The sequence below is a fragment of the Microcaecilia unicolor genome, chromosome 6 (genome assembly GCF_901765095.1).
Source record: "Microcaecilia unicolor chromosome 6, aMicUni1.1, whole genome shotgun sequence".
Lineage (NCBI taxonomy): Eukaryota > Metazoa > Chordata > Amphibia > Gymnophiona > Siphonopidae > Microcaecilia > Microcaecilia unicolor.
The window spans coordinates 164,516,482-164,541,234 of record NC_044036.1 but is presented as its reverse complement, the minus strand read 5'-3'; the positions used below and the strand labels follow the sequence as shown (position 1 = coordinate 164,541,234).

General features: G+C 44.4%; 1 protein-coding gene across 1 annotated transcript in view; it reads right to left on the bottom strand.

The window, feature by feature from the left end:
* The window catches only part of WNT7A (Wnt family member 7A), a 72,162-nt gene that overhangs the window by 22,138 nt on the left and 25,271 nt on the right, over window positions 1-24,753 (bottom strand). Inside the window, exon 3 of the mRNA XM_030207604.1 lies at window positions 6,896-7,167. Within this exon, the coding sequence (XP_030063464.1) occupies window positions 6,896-7,167 (272 nt within the window). The remainder of the gene's footprint in view (window positions 1-6,895; window positions 7,168-24,753) is intronic.

Below are 24,753 nucleotides of genomic sequence, written 5' to 3'. Positions count from 1 at the left end.
GGGGGGATGAGCCTGGGTCCACCTGCCTGAAGTCCACTGCTCCAGTGACCTGCATACTGCTGCCAGGGAGGTGGGTATGACATTTGAGGGTGAAAATAAAAAGTTGTGAAACGGCATATTTTGTGGTGGGAGGGGGTTCGTGACCACTGGGGGAGTCAGGGGAGGTCATCCCCGATTCCCTCCAGTGGTCATCTGGTCATTTAGGGCACTTTTTGGGGCCTTATTCGTGGAAAAACAGGGTCCAGGAAAAGTGCCCTAAATTCTCGCTAAAAACGCATATTGTTTTCCCATTATCGGCGAAAGGCGCCCATCTCTGATCGGCAGATAACCACGCCCCAGTTCCGCCTTCACCATGCCTTCGACACGCCCCCATCAACGTTGTCCGCATCCGCGACGGAGTGCAGTTAAAAACGTCCAAATTCGGCTTTTGATTATACCGCTTTATTCGTTTTTGGGAGATAAACGTCTATCTCCCGATTTGGGTCACAATATAGGCGTTTTTCTCTTTCGATTATAAGCAGGAATATGTTTCACTACTAAGTATGAGAGGGTTGCTACAGAACGCTAAAGCTCAAATACAAATCCACCTTGATGTATCCTTGCTTTGCATTACATATATGATAAATTATAACTGTGATTCATCATGCACTTTACACTTTAACATGGCACAACTTTGATGCACGATGCCATGCAAGAAAATTCAATGTCACTGAAATATCGTCAGTATTTATTAACTTTATGTAGCAAAATAAAATTCAATTCTGCAGATAAATGATGTAACAGTCTATATTGAGATGGTTTTATGTTATTGTCAGGGGTGGCTGCTTGTGAGTTTTGAATCAGAGGCCTGCTGAGGTGAGGAGGCGGTGGAGAGCACTGGGAAGTTTAGGTTTAGGCAAGTGAAGATACTTTGTATTGAGCCTGCCATCAGGGACTCGCCTCCACCTACCCTCCTCTCTTCCTTCCCGTTCACATTAATTGATTTGATTTGCTTACTTTATTTATTTTTTGTCTATAAGATTGTAAGCTCTTTGAGCAGGGACTGTCTTTCTTCTATGTTTGTACAGCGCTGCGTATGCCTTGTAGCGCTATAGAAATGCTAAATAGTAGTAGTAGTAGTAGTAGTAGACAATAACTATGCCCCTGAATAACTATCTTGCCCTTAAGGCCTTGAAAAGAAATGTTTAGTGTACAGACCCTAAAGAACTTGCAGAGACCTCTAGTTGATCTGCTTAAGAATTGTACTTTACATACCCCCACAGCTTCTGGAAATGGGACTGGCTCTTCTATCTAGGGTTACCATATTTTGTCCTCTGAAAAAGAGGACATATGTCATGCCCCCGCCCCGCCCACACCACACCCCTTTCGCATACTCGCCCCGCCCTCTCGCTCTCACCCCGCCCCCAGGTCACATATTCCCCTCCCCTCCCCCGGGTCACATATTCCCCTCCCCTTAATTACTATCTACTGCCCTGGTGGTCTAGTGACCTCTTCAGGGCAGGAAAGAGCCTTCTCTTTCCTGCCCGGAGCGCTGCCCTTGCCCTGCATCCTGTTGCTGTGATGGTCTCGGGATTCAAAATGGCCGCCGAGAGTTGAAGTCTCGCAAGGCCGCTTCAACTCTTGGCGGCCATTTTGAATCCCGAGACCGTCACACAGCAACAGGATGCAGGGCAAGGGCAGCGCTCCAGGCAGGAAAGAGGGGGCTCTTTCCTGCCCTGAAGAGGTCACTAGACCACCAGGGCAGTAGATAGTAAGGGAAGGGGAGGGGAGGCTAGGATAGGTCCGCCGTCCGCCCACCCATTTGTCCAGAAATCCGGACAAATGGGTGGACTGGCAAAACCCGCCTGGATGCCCAGACATGTCCTCAAAAAGAGGACATGTCCGGGTAAATCCAGACAAAGTTACTCCCATCTCTAGATCATTTATAAATATGTTAAAAAGAAGCAGTCCCAGCACAGACCCCTGGGGAACCCCACTAACTACATTTTCCATTGAGAATACTGACCATTTAACCTTACTCTCTGTTTTCTATCTTTTAACCAGTTTTTAATCCACAATAGAACACTACCTCCTATCCCATGACTCTCCAATTTCCTCTGGAGTCTTTCATGAGGTACTTTGTCAAATGCTTTCTGAAAACCCAGATACACAATATCAACTGGCTCCCCTTTATCCACATGTTTGTTCACCCCTTCAAAGAAATGTAGTAGATTGGTGAGGCAAGATTTCCCTTTACTAAATCCATGTTGACTTTGTCTCATTAATCCATGCTTTTGAATATACTCTGTAATTTTGTTCTTTATAATAGTCTCTACCATTTTGCCTGGCACCGACGTCAGACTCACCAGTCTATAATTTCCAGGATCTCCTCTGGAACCTTTTTAAAAAATCGGCGTTACATTGGCCACCCTCCAATCTTCCGGTACCACGCTCAATTTTAAGGATAAATTACATATTACTAACAATAGCTATGCAACTTCATTTTTCAATTCTATCAGTACTCTGGGATGAATACCATCCTGTCAAGGAGATTTGCTACTCTTCAGTTTGTAGAACTGCCCCATTACATCCTGCAGGTTTACATAGAATTCATTAAGTTTCTCCGACTCGTCAGCTTCAAATACCATTTCTGGCACCGGTATCCCACCCAAATCTTCCTCGGTGAAGACCGAAGCAAAGAATTCATTTAATCTCTCTGCTATGGCTTTGTCTTCCCTGATCGCCCCTTTTACTCCTCAGTCATCTAGCAGTCCAACCGATTCTTTTGCCGGCTTCCTGCTTTTAATATACCTAAAAAAAAATTTACTATATGTTTTTGCCTCCAACGCAATCTTTTTTTCGAAGTCCCTCTTAGCCTTCCTTATCAGCGCGTTGCATTTGACTTGAAATTCCTTATGCTGTTTCTTATTATTTTCAGTCAGTTCCTTCTTCCATTTTCTGAAGGATTTTCTTTTAGCTCTAATAGCTTCCTTCACCTCACTTTTTAACCAAGCCGGCTGTCGTTTGGTCTTCTGTCCTCCTTTTTTAATACACAGAATATATTTGTTCTGGGCTTCCAGGATGGTGTTTTTGAACAGCATCCACGCCTGATGTAAATTTTTGACCCTTGCATCCGCTCCTCTAAGTTTTCTTTTCACCGTTCTTCTCATTTTATCAGTCTCTTTTTTTAAAGTTAAACGCTAACATATTTGATTTCCTACTCTCAGAGATGCCTATTATATCTAATTTTTCATTTAGTGCAATATATTCTAACTCTCCCATCTTATTTCTTAGGCTCCTGAAAGAGGGCATAATACCAATGATATTGCTCCTTTAATGCAAAAATTGAAGAAAAGGAATCTCTGGCCAAATGGGGAAATATTTGGGGGCCTGCTAAGTGATGCTGTGCACAACAAGAATGTGGGACTCTTTTGAAGAAGTGTTGTGTTGTCTTTTATATAGTTCTGGAGCTCTATTACTTGACTAAGTATCCGTGAACAGATTTGGGGTGGGGTGGAGGTTACCTTTGTTAGAAAAGGTATTATATTGATTTGTTTAAAGTGGCTGGGGGAGGGATCCAAGATGACGGTGTTGTGATTAATTGCACCAGACACGCTCAGAATTTTGGATCCAAACACTGCTGAGGATGGCTCTTTTTCCGCCGTGAGAATGGGGAAAAAGAAAGGCAAGGTTCGGGAGAATCCCTCTACCCCCACCGGGACTCACCTTCTTCAGCAGACAACTTTGGACCAATTCGGGGTAATGCCTGGTCCCAGGCAAGCTTCGACTCCCACTACCAGTGAAGGTGCGTCGGCGCTGACCAACAGTGTAGACGGGGTTTCTTTGAGCCCCGTTCAACAAGCGGCTTCTCCCCAACCAGGAAGAGACAGCGGGGAATTGAGTCCTGCAGCCCAGGCTCTGAGTCGAGACCTGAACGAGCAGGGAGGGAACCTGCCCACGCTGGAGGAGACACTGAGCATTAAGAGGCTAGAGGAACAGTCTGCAGCGAAAGCACTGCCCTCACAGATAGTGAGTACATTGGAACAGTCTGCTTATGCTTCTCTACCTGTTTTTTCTATGAGGACAATGGTAAAACCAGCCATAGTGACAATTGAGTCACTCTGGGACTTGACATTTAATATGCAGTCTTCTTTGCAAGCATTGATAGTAAAAAATTCAAGTGAAATCAAGGCATTATTCGAAGCTGCTCTATCCAAGCACAGGTCTCTGAAGTGAAACAATTAGATGATAGAATTCAAAAGTTGGAACTTTTAGGGCAAACCTCAATTAAGGAAAAAAAACTTTACCTTCAGACATTTAGAATATTTAGAAAATCAGTCTAGAAGGCTTAATTTGAGGTTGACTAATGTTCCTAGATCACCGTTAATTATACCAATACAAATGGTTAGAAAATATTTGGTGGAAATATTAGGAATGTCAGAGGATTCATTACCTCCTATAATTCGGGCGCAGTACTTACAAAGTAATGTTAAGAAGTTATCTGGAAGTTTACAACCCCAAGGAGGAGAAGTTAGGAACCTCTCATCTTTTTTGGAATCCTCGTTAGAGGTAATTACCCAGAGAACAACTTTGGTGGTTTCATTTGCCCTGGAGATGGATCCAGATGCAGTAATAAAACTTTCCTTTCGACATTTGGACACTTTATTTTTGGGATCTAAAATTAGAACATATCCGGACTTGTCTAGAGAAACAGAGAAAAGGTGAAAAGTCTTTTTGGCTTTACGCCCAATGACTTTGGCGTTAGGTGCAAATTTTGTACTTAAATTTCCTTGTATATGTCGAGTATTATTTCAATCTAAACCATTTCAATTTTTTGATCCCAAACAATTAGAAGAATTCTTGTTGTCCAAAGAAGAGGTAAATGTAATGGTCTAGTCATAGATGGTACACTGTAATGTTAGCATGGAGTAGGCAACCTGGGAAGCATTAATTTAGTTAATATTAGTTAATTTACTAGATACAATTTTATGTATATGTATCTTTCCTTTCTTGGATCCAATTACCTAAAAGTGTAGTGGACGATAATGTTTGACTAATTTTAGTTAATATGTTTTGGTTATTTCTTCTATGTTATTTTCCAAATTTCTTGTATTACATATATATAGTAACATAGTAGATGATGGCAGAAAAAGACCTGCACGGTCCATCCAGTCTGCCCAACAAGATAAACTCATATGTGCTACTTTTTGAGTATACCTTACCTTTTATCACTCAAAGAGATGTATAATATAAAATTTAATAAAGAAAAAAAAAGTAAAATGGCTGAGGTAGAATAAAAAACAAAACCTTTTGATACATATGTGAGATTTTGTCAGTAATTGTATCTACATCTGTCACTGGTTTTTCATATTGTTGCTGGGACACAGAAGAAGTTTTGCACTTGTGCTCTAAAATATAATCTTATTTGCAGGAATGACTCCTGGTTAGGGACCCCTTTTACGAAGCTGCAGCAAAAGGGGGCCTGCGCTGGTGTTGGCGCATGTTTTTGAGGTGCGCCAAGGCCCCCTTTTACCGCAGCAGGTAAAAGGCGGGTCTTTCCCTTTTTTTAAGGAAATGGCCACATGGCAAATGAAGCACTTGCCACTCAGCCACTTCAGTGGGAGCACTTACTGCCACCCATTCAGGTGGTGATAAGGGCTTATGCACTAATCAGGCAGTAATCTGTCAGCACGCGGCATTGCCCGATTACTGCTGGGTACACACCAGCGCTACAAAAATACACATTTTTTTTGTAGTGATGGATATAATGCATGCTGGGGGTGGGAACTACTACCGGGGTGCTGTGATAACCTGGTGATACTTGCCATCCAATGAGCAGAGTGGCGGAGTAGCCTAGTGGTTAGTGCAGCGGACTCTGATCCTGGCGAACTGGGTTTGATTCCCACTGCAGCTCCTTGTGACTCTGGGTGAAGTCACTTAACCCTCCATTGCCCCAGGTACAAATAAGTACCTGTATATACAGTACTATGTAAACCACTTTGAATGTAGTTACAAAAACCACAGAAAGGCAGTATATCAAGCCCCATTCCCTTCCCCTTTGTAAAAGGGGCCCTATGTAAGGACTGTATCAAGCAAATGTTTCAATAAAAATACCTCTGAAATTTAAGAAAAAAAATTTGAAAATTCTCATAACATGAAAGTTCCCACAAACAACATAAGAAATGACATAAATTGAAAATGTTGGGGCTGCACAACCCTAGTTATTTCCCTTTGAGAACTAGAACAATGCATATATTTCAAAAGAGTCTACACACTTTACATATAATGGAGGCTATTTAAAATTCTGCCCTTAAGGATAAAAATTCATTCCTGGGCTGGTTGTACTGCTGTATACTGCATTGTGGGAGACCCAAATTCAGATGCCACATCTGTCAGGGTTACTTGGACCTAATTGAGCTGTGGAGATAGTGCATTTAACCCTGGGTAGGGAGAGAAAATAGCTGCTGCTACCACGGCAACCTTTCTGGTCCATGAGTAACGCTAAGCATATGCCTAATTGAAGGAGCTCCTACAGTTCCCAGGTTAACAAAGTTTTCCCCCACCTTCCTCCAGTTATACCCTTTAGGGAGGGTATTCAAAGACAGGATACGAAGATACAAAAAAAAAAGGAATGCGTTCTTAAACCTGAAAAAATTCATAAACTTTCTCGCAATGCAGTACATAGAAAATGCTTCAATTAAAGTTGACTTGATACAGTCCATCAAAACAAGCAACATTTGATTGAATGTTGGAGAGGGACTACCCTCACATCTTTACGATTTTCCCACTCTGTTCTCTCCTAGAATAACACTTCAATGTATAATGCACGTTTATCTCCACAGTGGAGGATGGGAGCAGAATTCAAAGGCTAGAAAACAAGAGGTGACACTATAGTGTTTGAGAAAGCAGTGCCTACCTTACGTCCTGCCTCGTTGTTGTGTAAGTTCATGAGGGCTCTTGTACTTTCCTTGATCTCCCTGGCATCCACAAACACTTTGGAGAATCTTATTCCGTATCTGATGTCTGCAGAACAGCCTCCCCATTTCCAGCCTTCCTCTCTATGGAACTGTCCCTGCTTCTCTTTGTCACAACCACAGTCGCTCATGTTTCCCCGAGTACAAGCAGCAGTGATTGCATGAGCTACTCCTGCAGCAATAATGGCATAGGTGAACGCTGCTTCCCTGCTACCTGAAATGGAACACAAAAGAACTAATATATACTTGAAAAAACAAAGATATATATGTTTATTCCCTATTTTCATTTTGTCAGCTCCATATGCTTATGGAAAACATTTTTTGAAAGCAGGTTCAATCAAGTGCTCACAAGCATTGTCTAAACAGTTTGTCTTCACAGTGCCTTCATCTCTGATTTACTAATATCTTTGAAAAATAGCTATATGTAGGAGGCCAGTGTGATGGCAAGCAGGAGGCCTAGTTCCATTCTTGAGCCAGTACTGGGGATCCTGCTAATGCAATATCAAAGCCCCAAGAGCAAGGAAATCACAGCTAGTGCACAACAGTGGCATCTAGTGGACAACCTCAACCTATTATTAGGCCACGAACTGTCACGACTTTAACTTGACTAAATGGGGGAGATGGGTGGAGGGTTAAAAATGGGAAAAACTCTGGAGAGTTACACATGAAGCTTTATGGTGCTATGGCTGTAGTAAAGGCTTATACTGAGCTGAAAACCAAAGGGAGTAGGAAGGAACCACCATCAAAAATATATATAATCCTCTGGATAATACAAAGTTGCACACCCAAATTTCCAACTAGTGTGCAAATTACAGAATAGTGCCAGTTGCACGCCTAACTTAATTGTTAAATTAGGTACCAATAATAGCCCTCAAGATGCATTAATTGGTGATAATTAGCATGAATTTGTAGTTATACATGTAACTTCACACGCACAAATCTATAAACTTACCCCTAATATTCAAAACCATTTAACCAGCCAGGAATGGCACCTGGCTGGTTAAATGGTACTTAGCTGGCTAAGCGCTAATATTCATCAAGAGATAGCTGGCTATCTCAGCTGAATATTAGAGCTTAGTGGTTAGCCGGATGACCGATTGTGTTGCATGACATGGAGGGGCATAATCGAAAGGGACGCCCAAGTTTTGCTGAGGACGTCCTCGTAAAACATCCTGGTGGAGGGGCAGGGAAACCCATATTATCGAAACCAGATGGACAATAGTGGGAGGCGGGGATATTGCTGGGCAGACTTGTACAGTCTGTGCCCTGAAAAAGACAAGTACAAATCAAGGTAAGGTATACATAAAAAAATGGCACATTTCTTGGGCAGACTGGATGGACCGTGCAGGTCTTTTTCTGCCGTCATCTACTATGTTACTATGATACTATGACATCCATCTTTCGTTTCGATAATACGGTCGGGGACGCCCAAATCGTGAAATTTTGGTCGTCTTTATAGATGGTCGTCCCTAGACTTGGGCGTGTCTGATTTTCGGCAATAATGGAAACCAAGGACGCCCATCTCAGAAACGACCAAATCCAAGCCCTTTGGTCATGGGAGGAGCCAGCATTCGTAGTGCACTGGTCCCCCTCACATGCCAGGACACCAACCAGGCAACCTAGGGAGCACTGCAGTGGACTTCAGAAATTGCTCCCAGGTACATAGCTCCCTTACCTTGTGTGCTGAGCCCCCCAAACCCCCCCAAAACCCACTACCCAGAACTGTACACCACTATCATAGCCCTTACGGGTGAAAAGAAGCACCTACATGTGGATACAGTGGGTTTCTGGTGGGTTTTGGAGGGCTCACATTTACCACCACAAGTGTAACAGGTAGGTGGGGATGGGCCTGGGTCCGCCTGCATGAAGTGCACTACACCCACTAAAACTGCTCCAGGGACCTGCATACTGCTGTCTTGGACCTGAGTATGACATTTGAGGCTGGCATACAGGCTGGTACAAAATATTTTAAAAGATATTTTATGAGGGTGGGAGGGGGCTAGTGACCACTGGGAGAGTAAGGGGAGGTCATCCCCAATTCTCTCCGGTGGTCATCTGGTCAGTTCGGGCACCTTTTTGTGCCTTGTTCATAAGAAAAATAGGACCATGTAAAGTCATCCAAGTGCTCGTCAGGGACGCCCTTTTTTCCCATTATGGGTCGAGGACGTCCACGTGTTAGGCACGCCCAAGTCCCGCCTTCGTTACGCCTCCAACACGCCCCTGTGAACTTTGGTCATCCCTGCAATGGAAAGCAGTTGGGGAAGCCCAAAATCAGCTTTCGATTATACCAAATTGGGCAACCCTGTGAGAAGGACGCCCATCTTCCGATTTGTGTCGAAAGATGGGTGTCCTTCTCTTTCGAAAATGAGCCTGATAGCCAGTCAGCTCTGATATTCAGCATCTGGCTGGCTATGTTTGGTGGCCAAATATGGCCACATCAATAGATAGAATATCTTAGGCTGGTTCCAACTTAACCAGCCAGTGCTGAATGTCAGCTTGGCCTGTTAAGGTCAAACCGGCCAAAAATAAACTGAACATTCAATGCCGGTCACTGCAAATGGCCCAGTGCTGAATATCAGCACCAACCGCAGGAGTTAGCTGGGCTAACTCCCGCAGTATGAGTATCGGGCCCTTGGTGCCTAAATGCTATAGCATGCAACTACAAAGGAGGCATGCTCATGGACGGGGCAGGGGAGTGTCTTGCAGCTGCCTGAGTAAGATATAGAGTACTGTGACTTACATACGCAACTGCCAACTTTAGGTGCGACCATTTACACCAGCCATTGACTTGGTGTAAGTTCTCGTGCCTAAAGTTGGGCATGCGAATGCCGTCTTACTCTTTATTCTATAATGGCAATTTCACTTGCATTTGCAGTTATAGAATTGGTGCTTAGTGCCCATATTCTTTGTTCCAAATTTGTGGAACTCTTTCCTGAATCTACCCCAATATGTTTAGAAATTTACCGCCCAATATTCAAAGCTTGGGGCTCCCCAACTGCCGATATTCAGCAGCACTTAACTAGACAGTCCACTGAATATCAGCTCTGACCAGCCATGTCTAAAGAGGGCAGGTCAACGGTGGTACAGGGGGCAGAGTTGGGGAGAAACTGGCAGTTATGCAAATTCTGGCAATAGTCAGTTCCAGTACCCTCATAGCTAACCGAGCAAATTTAGCTCAAAAGTTGTCCTTAATTCATCCAGTTAGCTATGCAAGTGCCGGCAACAGCATATCCCTCAATATGGTCCTTTAGCCCCTCGAATCCCCCTCCTATCTCATGAAACAACTCTCTTCTTCTGATCCCCCCCCCACACACACACACACACAGTCCATGATATTAAGACCCCCTTCCACCCGGAATATCTCTCCCTTCCAATCTCCCCTCACCCCGGCAAGGAAAGACCCCCCAATCCCCAAGCCTTTCTCAGATCCCTGGTGGTCCAATGCGGGTGATGGGGCAGAAGTGAACCCCACTCGCTCCTGCCTCTAGCGGCTTCATCATCAAAATGGGTGCCGCAACCTCTTTGCTTTTACTCTGGGTGAAATGTACAGCAATTGTTTTTTTTGGCCATGATCTGTACAAAAATTCCATCTGTGCAGGTCCCTAGCAGATTTTGTCAGAAGCTACCCCTTTGTGATACCCCAAATGAGGGCTAAGGATGGGCCTGTGAAATAACACAGCCAGACAAAGGTATAAAAACAAAAAATAAGTGTTTAAGTAACTGAATCCTGAGGCCAGTTATGTCACAGGGCCAGAAACACAAGGTGAAACACCCCTGTAGTTCAGTAATTACAATTTTAAGCAGACCTCTGGCTGGCAGGCCCCAAAACACAGTCTGTGGCTGGTGAGGCTGCCACATCCCAAACACAGCCTGTAAGTTCTTCCTGGTTCTTCCTCAGAGCAAGGCTTGCAACTCTCAAATCAGGAACACCAAAGTGACTTACCTCAGCCAGGGCATGATCATTGAACAAAAGCTGTAGTGACATATGCTGAGACTTCCATTCTTTTTTCCCTGGGCCTCCTTATCTCCACTCTGGCCCTACCTCTTATACTTCCTGGTCCTGACTCCACCCCTCCCAGCTCACTTCCTCCCAGAGCGGAACTTGTGATCTTAAGGTGGCTCAGTCTATCTGAAGGACTTTTCTGAAGAGTGAGGTGCAGTGTTCTATAAACCCCCTCACACCCTTCAGAAAATAAGCTGTGTAAACTAAGGGGTCCTTAGTAGCATGGGGCAAGCACATAGGATCTTTAAGGGAGAGGGAAGGTTAGTAGATGGTATAGACCCTATAGTCGTTACCTGCCATAATTTTCTAAGGGGCCCATTTACTATGCTGCAGCAAAAACTGGCCTACGTGCACCCTTGCATTTCCTATGTGTAATGGCCATTTCTGCCATAGCTGTAAAATAACCAGTTTTCTTCTTTTTTTTTGTATTAAATTACTGAGTAAGCCCTTAACACAACCCATTTTGTAAGCAGTAGGGGCTCACACAGGGCCCCTTTTACCAAACTGCGGCAAAAGGGGGCCGGCGCTGGTGTCGGTGCGAGTTCTACATGCACGCCAAGGCCTCATTTTGCCACAGCTGGTAAAAGGGAAGTCTCGCCTTCCTGCAGGAAATAGCCATGCGGCAAGTAAAGCACTTGTCACACGGCCATTTTGGGGGGCACCCCGCGTTAACCCGGCGGTAACCGGGCAGCGTGCAGCACTGCTGGTTACTGCTGGGTACACTTTGGTGCTACAAAAATAAATACATTTTTGTAGCGCCGGAAATAATGGCGCGCCAGGGGTGGGAAGTACCACCAGGCTGCTGTGGCAGCTCAGCGGTACTTCCTGTATAATGAGCGGTTAGCCCGTGTTGGGCTTACTGCCGCTTAGTAAAAGGAGCCCACAGTAAGCTAATGTGGATGCACTGTTTAGTGCAGAAACACCTACTTTCTGACCCCCTGACATGCCCCTCTTAAAAAATTAATTTTTGATGAAGACATACTCTATATAGTGTTCTCTTCCTGAGTATATGACACTTTTATATCATTGTTCACTCTATTGCTGAATAATGTATACTTTGTTGAGATATCAATAAAAATTGTTTAAACATGGAAAATGGTAATGATAAGGTAAGGGTAGATGAGAGTGGAGTTAGGTACATCATTGTCTAGTAAGTGGAACTGGGACACTTTCACATACCATGTTTGTTTGCCTGAATTTAATATGAGGAATAGACATAGAGTTAATGGGTGGGGGGTGGGGGAAGGGAGGAGATGGGGGGGGGGGGAAATGTTAAAAGGTTTGATGACGACTTATATTCTTTTGTACTTTTATGTATGCTCTGACAATTGAAGCTATGTTTATTCAGATTTTGGACATATGTATGTTACTTTCAGGCTTATTTTCGAAAGAGAAGGGCGCCCATCTTTCGACACAAATCGGGAGATAGGCGTCCTTCTCCCAGGGTCGCCCATATTGGTAAAATTGAAAGCCGATTTTGGGCATCCCCAACTGCTTTCTGTCGTGGGGATGACCAAAGTTCACGGGGAAGGGGGGGTGATGGAACCATTTCGAAGGTGGGACTGGGGCGTGCCTAACACATGGGCGTCCTCAACCCATAATTGAAAAAAGAAGAGCGTCCCTGACGAGCACTTGGGCGACTTTACTTGGTCCTTTTTTTGTTATGACCAAGCCTCAAAAAGGTGCCCAAACTGACCAGATGACCACCGGAGGGGATCGGGTATGTCCTCCCCTTACTCCCCCAGTGGTCACCAACCCCCACCCACCCTAAAAAAAACCTTTTTAAATATTTTTTGCCAGCCTCTATGCCAGCCTCAAATGTCATACCCAGCTCCATGACAGCAGTATGCAGGTCCCTGGAGCAGTTTTAGTGGGTGCAGTGCACTTCAGGCAGGCGGACTCAGGATCATCCCCCCTACCTGTTACACTTGTGGTGGTAAATGTGAGCCCTTCAAAACCCACCAGAAACCCACTGTACCCACATGTAGGTGCCCCCCTTCACTCCTTAGGTCTATGGCAGTGGTGCACAGTTGTGGGTAGTGGGGTTTGGGGGGCTCAGCACACAAGGTAAGGGAGCTATGTACCTGGGAGCAATTTCAAAAATCCACTGCAGTGCCCCCTAGGGTGCCCAGTTGGTGTCCTGGCATGTCAGGGGGACCAGTGCACTATGAATGCTGGCTCCTCCCACGACCAAATGGCTTGGATTTGGTCGTTTCTGAGATGGGCATCCTCAGTTTCCATTATCGCCGAAAATCAGGGATGACCACCTCTAAGAACGACCATCTCTAAGGTCAACCTAAATCTCGCGATTTGGGTGTCTCCGACCGTATTATTGAAACAAAAGATGGACGGCCATCTTGTTTCAATAATACGGGTTTCCTTGCCCTTTCGCTGGGACGTCCTCAGGAAAACTTGGGCACCCCTTTCGATTATGCCCCTCTTTGTCATCAATAAAAATGTTATACCATAAAAATAAAATAATTTTTATCGTGAGGATTAGCGCATGCTAATTTGCAGTTTCCACAGGATATCTGAGCGTGTCACACAGTACGTCATTTTATGCTGTGTTAGGTATGGTTAGCATTCATTCACAAGATCTCCATGATGTGTTCTTTATTGTGAAATCATTTTTAAAAGAATGCCAGAAAAGTAACTTTGCTCACTTAAATAATTGAGTTATTATTATTATTATTTTAATATATTACATTGTATGCACTGCTTAAAAAAATCAGCAAATACTCACCCTGACACAAAGCTATGAAAAATAAATAGCTGTATAGCATAATAAATGTGAAAATGTCTTCAGTTCCAGCAAAGTTCTCCAATGACATGATAGAAAACCCAATGCTTCTTTTCATGATGGGATTTCCCATCATAAGGTGTGAAAGCTTACATTTTACTTAGGAGATAATACAGTAATGTTCCCACAATACAACTGTTCCTGACAGCTCCCTATTCACAAAAGATCTAAAGTTACAGGGGCCCATAGATTCCCCAAGAAAGATCGGATGACAAAGGGTTGCCCATTTATCAAAGACCTCCTTGTCATCTGTAATTGAAAGGTGCTCAGACTATTTCAATTGGGTTTGCTTTACCTCTCATTGGTGTCTCTAATCTTTGAAAGAGAAAACGCTATGCAATGTTTCTTTTATTTATTATTATGCTGCTTCTTTTTACCTAAGTAGAGAACTAAAAGTGAGAATACAAAGAAGACGTAATATTACATGACCAAAAATTGCCATAAAAGTCTCTCTGTGGTGAACAATTAGAGTATAAAATTGTAATAAATAGAAATAAAAGAAAACAGAAAAGAAAATAAAGTGATACCTTTCCTATTGGACTAAATACATTATTTGATTAGCTTTCGAAGGTAACCCTTCTTCAGATTAGAAATGAGCAAACATTTGCTCATTTCTGGTCTAAAGAAGAAGGGTTACCTTTGAAAGCTGATCAAATAATGTATTGTTTGTTCAATTTTTTAAAAAGGTATAAAATTGGAAATTTCAGGTTACCCACACACTGCCAGAGGATATTTGTTTCAGTTTACTCTTTAAAATCCCTTACTAGAAATACAGGGACTGGTAAGTGATACTTGAGTGTAAATTTCATGGTGTATTCTTTCTGTAGCTAATATTATCAACTTATGACATTACTAGATTAAGACTGTATTGTTGCTGATGACATGAATTTTTCGGTTTCATTTTTCTGTAGCATTGAGTATAAAATGTGAATATTACCAGTAATTAGAACAGATTTAAATAAAAAGATACACAAAAGTCACATACAAGTAACTTACAGAGTACTGAGACAGGGCCAATGAAAGAGAAAATGGTGGAGACAGTGCAAAGGAGAGAGAAAAAAATACGGAGAGACAGAGAAATGGTGAATTAGACAAGAGATGGGGATGAAAAGATAAGGCGAGAGAAGGCGAGAAGGAAGAAAAAGATGTTTTGAGAAAAAAGGAGAGAGAAAAGAGAAGAGAAAAGGTGAAATACGGGAAAGAGGGCAAAGGTTACAGAAAATGTCAGCAACTCAGCAAAATGTATGAAATGCAGATCCCAATTTTACATTGATCAGAATTCAGACATCCAGGTCAACATGTACTTAATTCCAGCAGTATTTCAGAAAAGTCTCTGCTGACCCAGAGCCTGTTCTAAAATACTGAAACAGCAAAGATGAAGAGCAGACCAACATGGTGAAATAAAACAAAATGTATTCAACACAGATAGGTTAAAAATGCAAAATTCTCTAAATGCCCAACATGGTCTGCTCTTCTTCTTTGTTGTTCTGGATCTTGGGGATCTTTTGCCTGTGTGTTTTGGGGGATGTTCTAAACTACCTGCAGGGGTGCATGTGTGTTTGTTGGCATGCAGCAGTGGACTGAACATTGACACAATAGGGCAGCAGCACGGGGTCCCACTCTCCTCTAGCTTTCATCTAGTTTAAACATTTCTGACAGGCGGTTCGGGACCAAGGACCCTTAGTGCCCTGAGGCCCAGATCACTGACAGTCCGCTTCTGCCAATACGTGAAGTGGGAGTAACCAGTTTAGAAACATACAGTTGGATAAAATGAACACGTCCCCAGTAGCTTCCACGTAGAAGTGTCAGAACTTCCATGTGAAAATGATAATTTCACGTCTTTGGCTTGTCAGTGGCACTGTTTCCACATCTATCTGTTCCATTTTACAAACCTACACATTTAAGTGTTGCCAATTAAGGGGTGAGGCTACAATTTTAATTTGGTTTCATTCTGAAGGCAGAAATAAACAATAGGGATACGGAAGGGAGATATGATAGAAGTCTATAAAATACTGAATGGAGTGCAAACGGCAGACGTAATTCATTTGTTTACTCTTTCCAAAAATACAAGGACTAGGGGGCGTGCAACAGAGCTACTAAGTAGTAAATTTAGAACAAATTGGCACTCAACGTATAATTAAACTCTGGAATTTGTTGCCAAAGAATGTGGCTAAAGCAGTTTGCATAATTTCCTAAAAGAAAAGTCGATAAACCATTTTTCAAGACGGGATAAGCAGTATAAAATCTAGTTTACTTTTTTGGTATATTGCCAGGTACATGTGACTTAGATTGGACACTATTTGAAACAGGATACTGGCTTGATGGAACTTTGGTCTGTCGGCATTGTTGTAAGGCTTTGTAAAAGGGGGGGGGGGTAATTTAATTTGTAGTATATCCAATTGAAACAAACTCGAAACTTGAAGATATGAGATAAAAGGTGCTAGAAAGTGGAAATATTCAATATTTTTCCTTCCTGAATCAATAACAGCATGTGGATGGCCAGTAAAGTGTGCTGGCTCTAAGCAGAACATTTTTTTTTCAAGGCCTTAGGGATGGAAGCTATGTGTTGAGAGGGGCAAACCAAAGTTGCATTTCCATACTTTGCAACCTCATTGCACAGCTCCCCCCACCCCAGCATTTTACAGATCCAGAGGTGCCTTTGAGTTGAACTGACCTCTAATGACCACACGGTGATGGACCCTTGCCCATCTAGTGACTTTCTTGGCATGATACAGGAATGGTTTGTCCTGAAGCATGGAGAGTTAGGTGAATTGCCCAAGGGCATGGGGAGCTGGTGAAGGATTTGAACCTGGGCCTTTTAGTTCCTAGTCTGCTGCTCTAGTCATTAGTCCACTTATCTGCTCCCCCTGAGTTTTAATTGGCTAAAAATATCAGTACAAGAAAAAGTTATAAGGGCCTTCTATGCAATAAGGAAACCACTGGTCACTTTCAACCATCCTGTAAAATTACCTTTAAAGTTATTTGATAGCATCATTCAACCAGTTCTTCTATTCTAGAGTGAAATCTGGTGTCTGTAAAGGTTGGGACATAATCTCAATATAAACCCTGCAGTTCTCTAACATACTCTCCACATCCAACAACGGGTGGAAAGAAGAACTAGAAGAACTAGGATAGTTGTCTTACAGCAGATCAAATAAAAAAATATATTCAAATTCTGGTGTCACCTCAGTAACAACACACCATCTCTTAAGCAGAGGAGTATCCTAGTGGTTAGTGTATCAGATGTTGCTCCTGGGGAACTGGGTTCAATTCCCACTTCAGCTCCTTGTGACTCTTAACCCTCCATTGCCCCAGGTACTTTGAATGTAGTTGCAAAAACCACAGAAAGGTGGTATATCATGTCCCATTAACAAGATTCCATGCAAAATCTCAAAGAGTAGCAACATTCCATGTAGAACCCCAAAGAACAGCAAGATTCTGGAATCCCAAGGAGTGGAGGAATAGCCTAGTGGTTAGTGCAGCGGACTTCAATCTTGGGGAACTGGGTCCGATTCCCACTACAGCTCCTTGTGACTCTGAGCAAGTCACCTAACTCTCTATTGCCCCAGGTACAAAATAAGTACCTGTATATAATATGTAAATCACTTTGATTGTAACCACAGAAAAGCAGTGTATGAAGTCCCTTTCCTTTTACTTTGAAGTATTTACTAATCCTCATATAGGGGCCCTTTTACTAAAGCTTAATGTATGCCAGAGACGTAGCTAAGTGGGGCCACAGGAGCATGGGCCACCGCAGATTTAGCCCTGGCCCCCCTGCTTTCGCCCCCCCCCCCATGCCGCCAACCCTCTCCCGCCACATTCGACCCCCCCCCCCACGCCACTGCCATCAGGTACCTTTGCTGGCAGGGGTCCCCAACCCCCGCCAGCCGAAGTCCTCTTCAGCGCTGGTCTCTGAGTCCAGCGCGTTGCTGATCTGGATTCTGTTTCTGTGAGCCACGTAGGAACATGCAGGATGTCAGGACTCACAGAAACAGAATCCAGATCAGCGAACATTCCGGACTCAGAGATCGGCGCTGAAGGGGACTTTGGCTGGTGGGGGTTGTGGACCCCCGCCAGCAAAGGTAGGTGACGACGATGGCAGGGGAGGGTTGGCACCGGGAGGGGGGTCGAAAGGGACAGGCGAGGGGCGGCAGCACAAGAGTGGGGTCAAAAGTGGCGGGGGGTCGGCGGCACCGGGGGGGGGGCTAAAATGTGCCCCCTCACCTCAGGCTCTGGACCCCCCTCCCGCCAAAGTCTGGCTACGCCCCTGATGTATGCTAACGGACATTAGCACATATTAAGTGCTGCATGTCCTATATTAAACCTACAGGCCATACGGCACTTATTATACACTAATGTCCATTAGCGTGCCCTAAGTTTTAGCAAAAGGACCCCTACATGTTTAACACAGGTTTAAATATGTGCTAACAGGGCCCTGTTTACTAAGGTGCGCTAGCGTTTTTAGCTCGTGCGCAAAATTAGCGCGCGCTAACTGAATAGGAATATTGTGGGCACCTACACAGTCAGCGCACGCTAATGGTTAGTGTGTGCTAAAAGCACTAACACGCCTCTAGCACGTCTTAGTAAACAGGGCCCTTAGCTTGTAGATGGCTATGTTAAACACCTAACACAGGAATTCCTGTTAGTGTGCCTGTAAACCAGAAGTTACTTCTGCATGTCAACTACTAATGCAGAAAGAGGTGTTAGCAATCATTTCTCTATGTGGACAGAATTGGATGCATTCCTCAAAGTGCTGGGAATGCCTCAAGAAGTAACACAGACGTTTTGCACCTAATGCACTAGGGTCAACTGTTAGGGTAAAGAGTAATGGATTTTATTTATTTATTTATTTATCACACAGCTTCTAAGCAGGTCACAATATAAAAACAACACTCCTTCAATACATCTCTTTTCTGTGATACAATCAAAGCTGTTTATATCTATTATACACACCATTTCTCTGACCCTAGTGGGCTTACAATCCAAGCCTTTGTACTTGGGGCAGTGGAGGGTTACTTGGCTTACCCAGAGTCACAAAGAGCTGGCGTGGGAATCAAACCCAGTTCCCTAGGCTCACAGCCCACAGCACTCACCACTAGGCTACTCCTCCACTCCTAGAGCAATATAAATGCGTTAACTGAAACGTAGCCTCGGAACAATCAAGGAAAATGTTTTCAAAAAGGGAACATGGATCATCTGAAGGAGTTACATACTTTACATATTTTATTACACACATTGAAAATGAGTGAAGCATTTACGTGTAGCTCTGCTTCACTTCACCACATTTGATGAAGACAGTGTTTCATTGATCATTTACAGTACAAAAGCGCATGTACAATTCTTCAAAAATGATATAATCCTTGTGTGTGTATGTAACTACAGATCATTTATAACAGCATGACAAATTAGTCAATGATTAATTTTCAGTAAAATGTTCTTTTATCTACCCAGAGTAGCTCTCCTTATCTTAAAATTGAAATTCATCAATATACATGGACTTTTCTCTCTCTTTCTAAATACTTAGGAGTCCTTTTACTAAGCCAGGGTAGGCACTAGCATGTACCCTACCACGCACCAAAAAGCACTGCCGTGGGACACGCCGAGGCATTCCATGGTAGGTGTCATTCATAGTAAAATAGTAACATAGTAAAAGAAGGCAGATAAAGACCTGAATGGTCGATCTAGTCTGCCCAACAGTCACACATTATCAATTCATGATTAAATCAACAATGAATGTGATATATACTTTATCAGTGCATTTTTTCTAGTGAAAAAGGTGCCGGTACTCAAATGGGTGGGGTGGGGTGGGGTGATCACTGAGGGACCCACCCCACAATAGCCAGGCATCCTGCAACCAGTCGCAGAATCTATGACAAGGCAGAATTGGTGTGTAGAGCCTGAGCTCTTTCATTAAAATTTGGGGGCCATGGGTCAATTTTAGCAGACAATGGAAAAGCTGCCCGTACTCAGTACCCCCAAGTACCCCCTCAAAAAAAGCCCTGTACTTTATCATCAGTCTTTCTTTGGCATGTCTAGGACATAGACCTTAGAAGTCAACCTGGCTCTATCTGTCAGACTTATGAGTTCTTGTACCAAGTAGAGCGCTGCTGAGCCCGGTACTCGGACCAGGTTGTGCTTGGTGGCCGGACAACCCCAGGTTTCACCTGCACTGACTGCCGTTGCCCAGAGGTTGAGCTTAAAACACTTAGCTTAGCTTAATGGCGGTTAGGTATCCACTACTTCCTTAACTGCGTTTATCCAGAACCCTTAGTTATAGTAAGTAACCGACATGCATGTTTCACAAGAGCTGCGTCAGGGTCGGTTCTGCTTAGTGGTGCAATGCCATTCGTGCTTTCTTATTAATTAATTAATCAAAGTGAATGGGCCGTGTCGGCACTAGCGCATTGACAGCTGCTAACGCTGCTTAGTAAACCGGAACGTAAGTATTTAATTACATCTGCTCCAAACTCAAGTTTTACTGGTCTAACATTATATGATGCATTTTACTTTCTGTTAATATATTTTGAACATGCTCATGCTTTTCTAATTGTTATGTAAGTTCTACTCGGGCTAATGCGGGATATAAATGTCATAAATAATAATAAATTTAGTTGCAAGCAGTTACGCCAAGTAAAACTTGGTATAAATGCCCACACTTAAATTAGGTGCAGACCAGGTGTATTCTATAACAATATGCTCATTCCAGCCCATGGCCATGCCCCCTTTTCAACTATGCAACTTAGAATTTACGTATATCAGGTTACAGAATACACTTAGACAGTTGGGTGCGTAAATTCTAATTAATGCCAATTATTCCTTGTTAAGTGGCAACTATCGGCACTGATTGGCCTGTTAACTAATTATAGGGTTACCATATGTCCAGATTTACCTGGACATGTCCTCTTTTTGAGGGCATGTCTGGGCAACCGGGCAGGTTTTGCCAATCTGCCTGTTTGTCTGGATTTCTGGACAAATGGGCAGGCTGGTAGGTGGACGGCCTGCCCACTAGCCTGCCCATTTGTTTGTTACATTTGTACCCCATGCTTTCCCACTCATGGCAGGCTCAATGCGGCTTAAATGGGGCAATGGAGGGTTAAGTGACTTGCCCAGAGTCACAAGGAGCTGCCTGTGCCTGAAGTGGGAATCGAACTCAGTTCTTCAATTCCCCAGGACCAAAGTCCACCACCCTAACCACTAGGCCACTCCTCCTCCAGAAATGCAGACAAACAGGCAGATTGCTAGCCTCCCCTCCCCTTACTTACTAGTGCCCTGGTGGTCTAGTGACCTCTTCCATCTTCGGGGCAGAAAAGAGCCCCCTCTTTCCTGCCCGGAGCGCTGCCCTGCATGCATCCTTCCTGTTGGTGATCCTTGGCACCGATTCAAAATGGCCGCCGAGAGTTGAAGTGACCTCTTGAGACTTCAACTCTCGGCGGCTATTTTTAATCGGCGCCGAGGATCACCAACAGGAAGGATGCATGCAGGGCAGCACTATGGGCAGGAAAGAGGGGGCTCTTTCCTACCCCGAAGAGGTCACTAGACCACCAGGGCAGTAGTAAGGTAAGGGGAGGGGGGTGACGGGGAGGGGCGGCAACGGGGTATGTGACCGGGGGGAGGGGAAAATGTGGCAGGGGGCGGAGCGAATGTGTGACAGGGGGGCGGGGTGAGGTGTGAAAGGGGGCGGGTGGGGTGTGAAAGGGGGCGGGTGTATGGTGGGGGCAGGACATGTGTCCTCCTTTTGGGGGGACAAAATATGGTAACCCTAACTAATTAAGTTGCACATGTAAATCCAGAATATGACCAGATTTGCATGCGCAATTTAAGTCGCGCTAAATAGAATCCAAGGGATAGTGAGCTACATTGGTGCTGAATGCAATTTTATAAAGAGCACTCTCGGATGAAGACTCTTTAGAGAACAATGTGGAGCACCAATTCTGGGGCCCTTTTACAAAGGCACAGGACGGCTAAAGGGTGGATAGCGAGCGCCCAATCGGCACCACTGCTAGGATAGTGCGTGCGCCCGGCAGTAATTTCAATTCTGGTGCATGCTAAATCCCATGATAGAAAATAATTTTCTATTTTCTATCACAGGAGGCATTCCCAGTGGTAACCGGCAGTGCGCCCACGTTGGCACGTGATGCACGGTTGCCTCATGAGTAGAGTTTAAAAAATGGCCCAGCATGCGCCAAAACTAGCATAAGCCACTTTTTACCGCATCTTAGTAAAAGGGTACCTAGGATGGAAGGAATAAAGTCTGGAGTTGATAGTGGAGGAGAGTGACTTCCCTGATGAACAGAGTTGCTGGGAAGGGTGTAGGGAAAAATAAGTGAGGAGAATTACTGAGGAGCAGATCAGTAATAAATATACATAAAGGGGCATAATCGAACGGAAACATCTATCTCCATGGGCGTTTATCTTCGAGAACGGGTCCGTGAAGGGGCGGACCGAATCGTATTTTCGTAAAACATGGACGTTTATCTTTTTTTGAGCTGGGCGTTTTTGTTTTTCAGCGATAATGGAAAATGAAAGCGCCCAGCTCAAAAACGAATAAATCCAAGGCATTTGTTCGTGGGAGGGGCCAGGAGTCGTAGTGCACTGGTCCCCCTCACATGCCAGGACACCAACCGGGCACCCTAGGGGGCACTTTTACAAAAACAAAAAAAAAAGGTAAAACAGCTCCCAGGTGCATAGCACCCTTCCCTTGGGTGTTGAGCCCCCCAAATCCCCCTCAAAACCCACTGCCCACAAGTCTACACCATTACTATAGCCCTAAGGGGTGAAGGGGGGTACCTACATGTGGGTACAGTGGGTTTGGGGGGGCAGTTTGGAGGGCTCCCATTTACCAGCACAACTGTAACAGGTGGGGGGGATGGGCCTGGGTCCACCTGCCTGAAGTCCACTACACCCCCTAATAACTGCTCCAGTGACCTGCATACTGCTGCCAGGGAGGTGGGTATGACATTTGAGGGTGAAAATAAACAGTTGTGAAATGGCATATTTTGTGGTGGGAGGGGGTTTGTGACCACTGGGGGAGTCAGGGGAGGTCATCCCCGATTCCCTCCAGTGGTCATCTGGTCATTTAGGGCACTTTTTGGGGCCTTATTCGTGGAAAAACAGGGTCCAGGAAAAGTGCCCTAAATTCTCGCTAAAAACGCATATTTTTTTTCCATTATCGGCGAAAGGCGCCCATCTCTGATCGGCAGATAACCACGCCCCAGTTCCGCCTTCACCACGCCTTCGACACGCCCCATCAACTTTGTCCGCATCCGCGATGGAGTGCAGTTGAAAACGTCCAAATTCGGATTTCGATTATACCGCTTTATTCGTTTTTGTGAGATAAACGTCTATCTCCCGATTTGGGTCACAATATAGGCGTTTTTCTATTTCGATTATAAGCAGGATAGACTTTTATTCATGCAAATAGCAATCTCTTTGCATCGCCCGACACTGGCTGCCTCAGGGGCTATACTGTGGATCTTACTGGCAAACAAGTATATAGAACGTCAGCAAGCAGTTGCCAATGGCCACAATCATGAGGGGAGTTTGTATACGCCATTCTACTAGTTACAAGGATTGCACTTCTCAAATAGTGCTTTTGCTGTTTTTTTTCTCAACGTGGACGTTGGCAACTGCTTGCTGACGTTCTATATACTTGTTTGCCAGTAAAATCCACAGTATAGCCCCTGAGGCAGCCCTTTTTGGGCAAAACACAGGCAATGTTGGACGATGCAAGGAGATTGCTATTTGCACGAATAAAAGTCTATGTATGTCTATTACTGATCTGCTTTTATCATTTCCATCTTGGAGTTTGCAGATCAATTGCCTTTCTACTTTTTGAAATACTGAGGCGCTACAGATTGAATGCACTTATAGAATTACTACTGGGGCCTGAGTGCCTGTTTTATAAAAGCACATAGGTGCCTATCCTGCTTATTTTTGAAGGAGAAGGGCGCCCATCTTCTGAAAAAAATCGGGAGATGGGCGTCCTTCTCCTAAGGTCGCCCAAATCGGCATAATTGAAAGCCGATTTTGGGCGTCCTCAACTGCTTTCTGTCACGGGGACGACCAAAGTTCAAGGGGGCGTGTTGACAGTGTACCAAAGGCGGGACGGGGGCATGGTTAACAGATGGGCATCCTCGGCCGATAATGGAAAAAAGAAGGGTGTCCCTCATGAGCATTTGGATGACTTTACTTGGTCCATTTTTTTTCACTACCAAGCATCAAAAAGTTGCCCAAAATGACCAGATGACCACTGGAGGGAATTGGGGATGACCTCCCCTGACTTCCCCAGTGGTCAGTAACCACCTCCCACCCTGAAAAAAACTTCAAAAACTTTTGTCTTTTTTTAGAGTATGTCCTTCGCTATGCCTCTGTCTCCAAAATGTGGATGTTTCTGTGAGAAGGACATCCATGCCTTTGCTATGCCTCTGTCACCCTCTTATTTATTTATTTGGATTTTGGATCACAAGCAGCAGCAGTGGAATTTGAACCAGCCACCTCTGGATTACAAGACCAGTGATCTAGCCACTCCGCTACTCCTCCACTCTAGTCTACTCCACTCCCTTGAAATTTGTCCATCCCTGTGGAGGGGGGGCAGTATGCAGGTCCCTGGGAGAGGGAGGTATGTGTGTGTCAGCGGAGGCATAATGAAGGAGTGGACGTCCTTTATTCAAACATTTTGGACGTCCTCAACTGCCCCCCACAGGGATGGCCAACTTTCAAGGGAGTGGAGTGGAGGAGTGGTCTAGTGGTTAGAGCACTGGTCTTGCAATCTAGAGGTGGCCAGTTCAAGTCCTACTGCTGCTACTTGAGGTCCAAATAAATAAATAAAGAGGGTATCAGAGGCATAGCAAAGGCATGGATGTCCTTCTCACAGAAACATCCACATTTTAGAGGTTGCTTCCCCTCCTTAGGAAGGAAATCATGAGCTAACAGCAAGCAGCTCATTTGCATGCAATTTCCTTCATGCATGCCCGTTCCTTTCCGGATCGGTAAGGAAA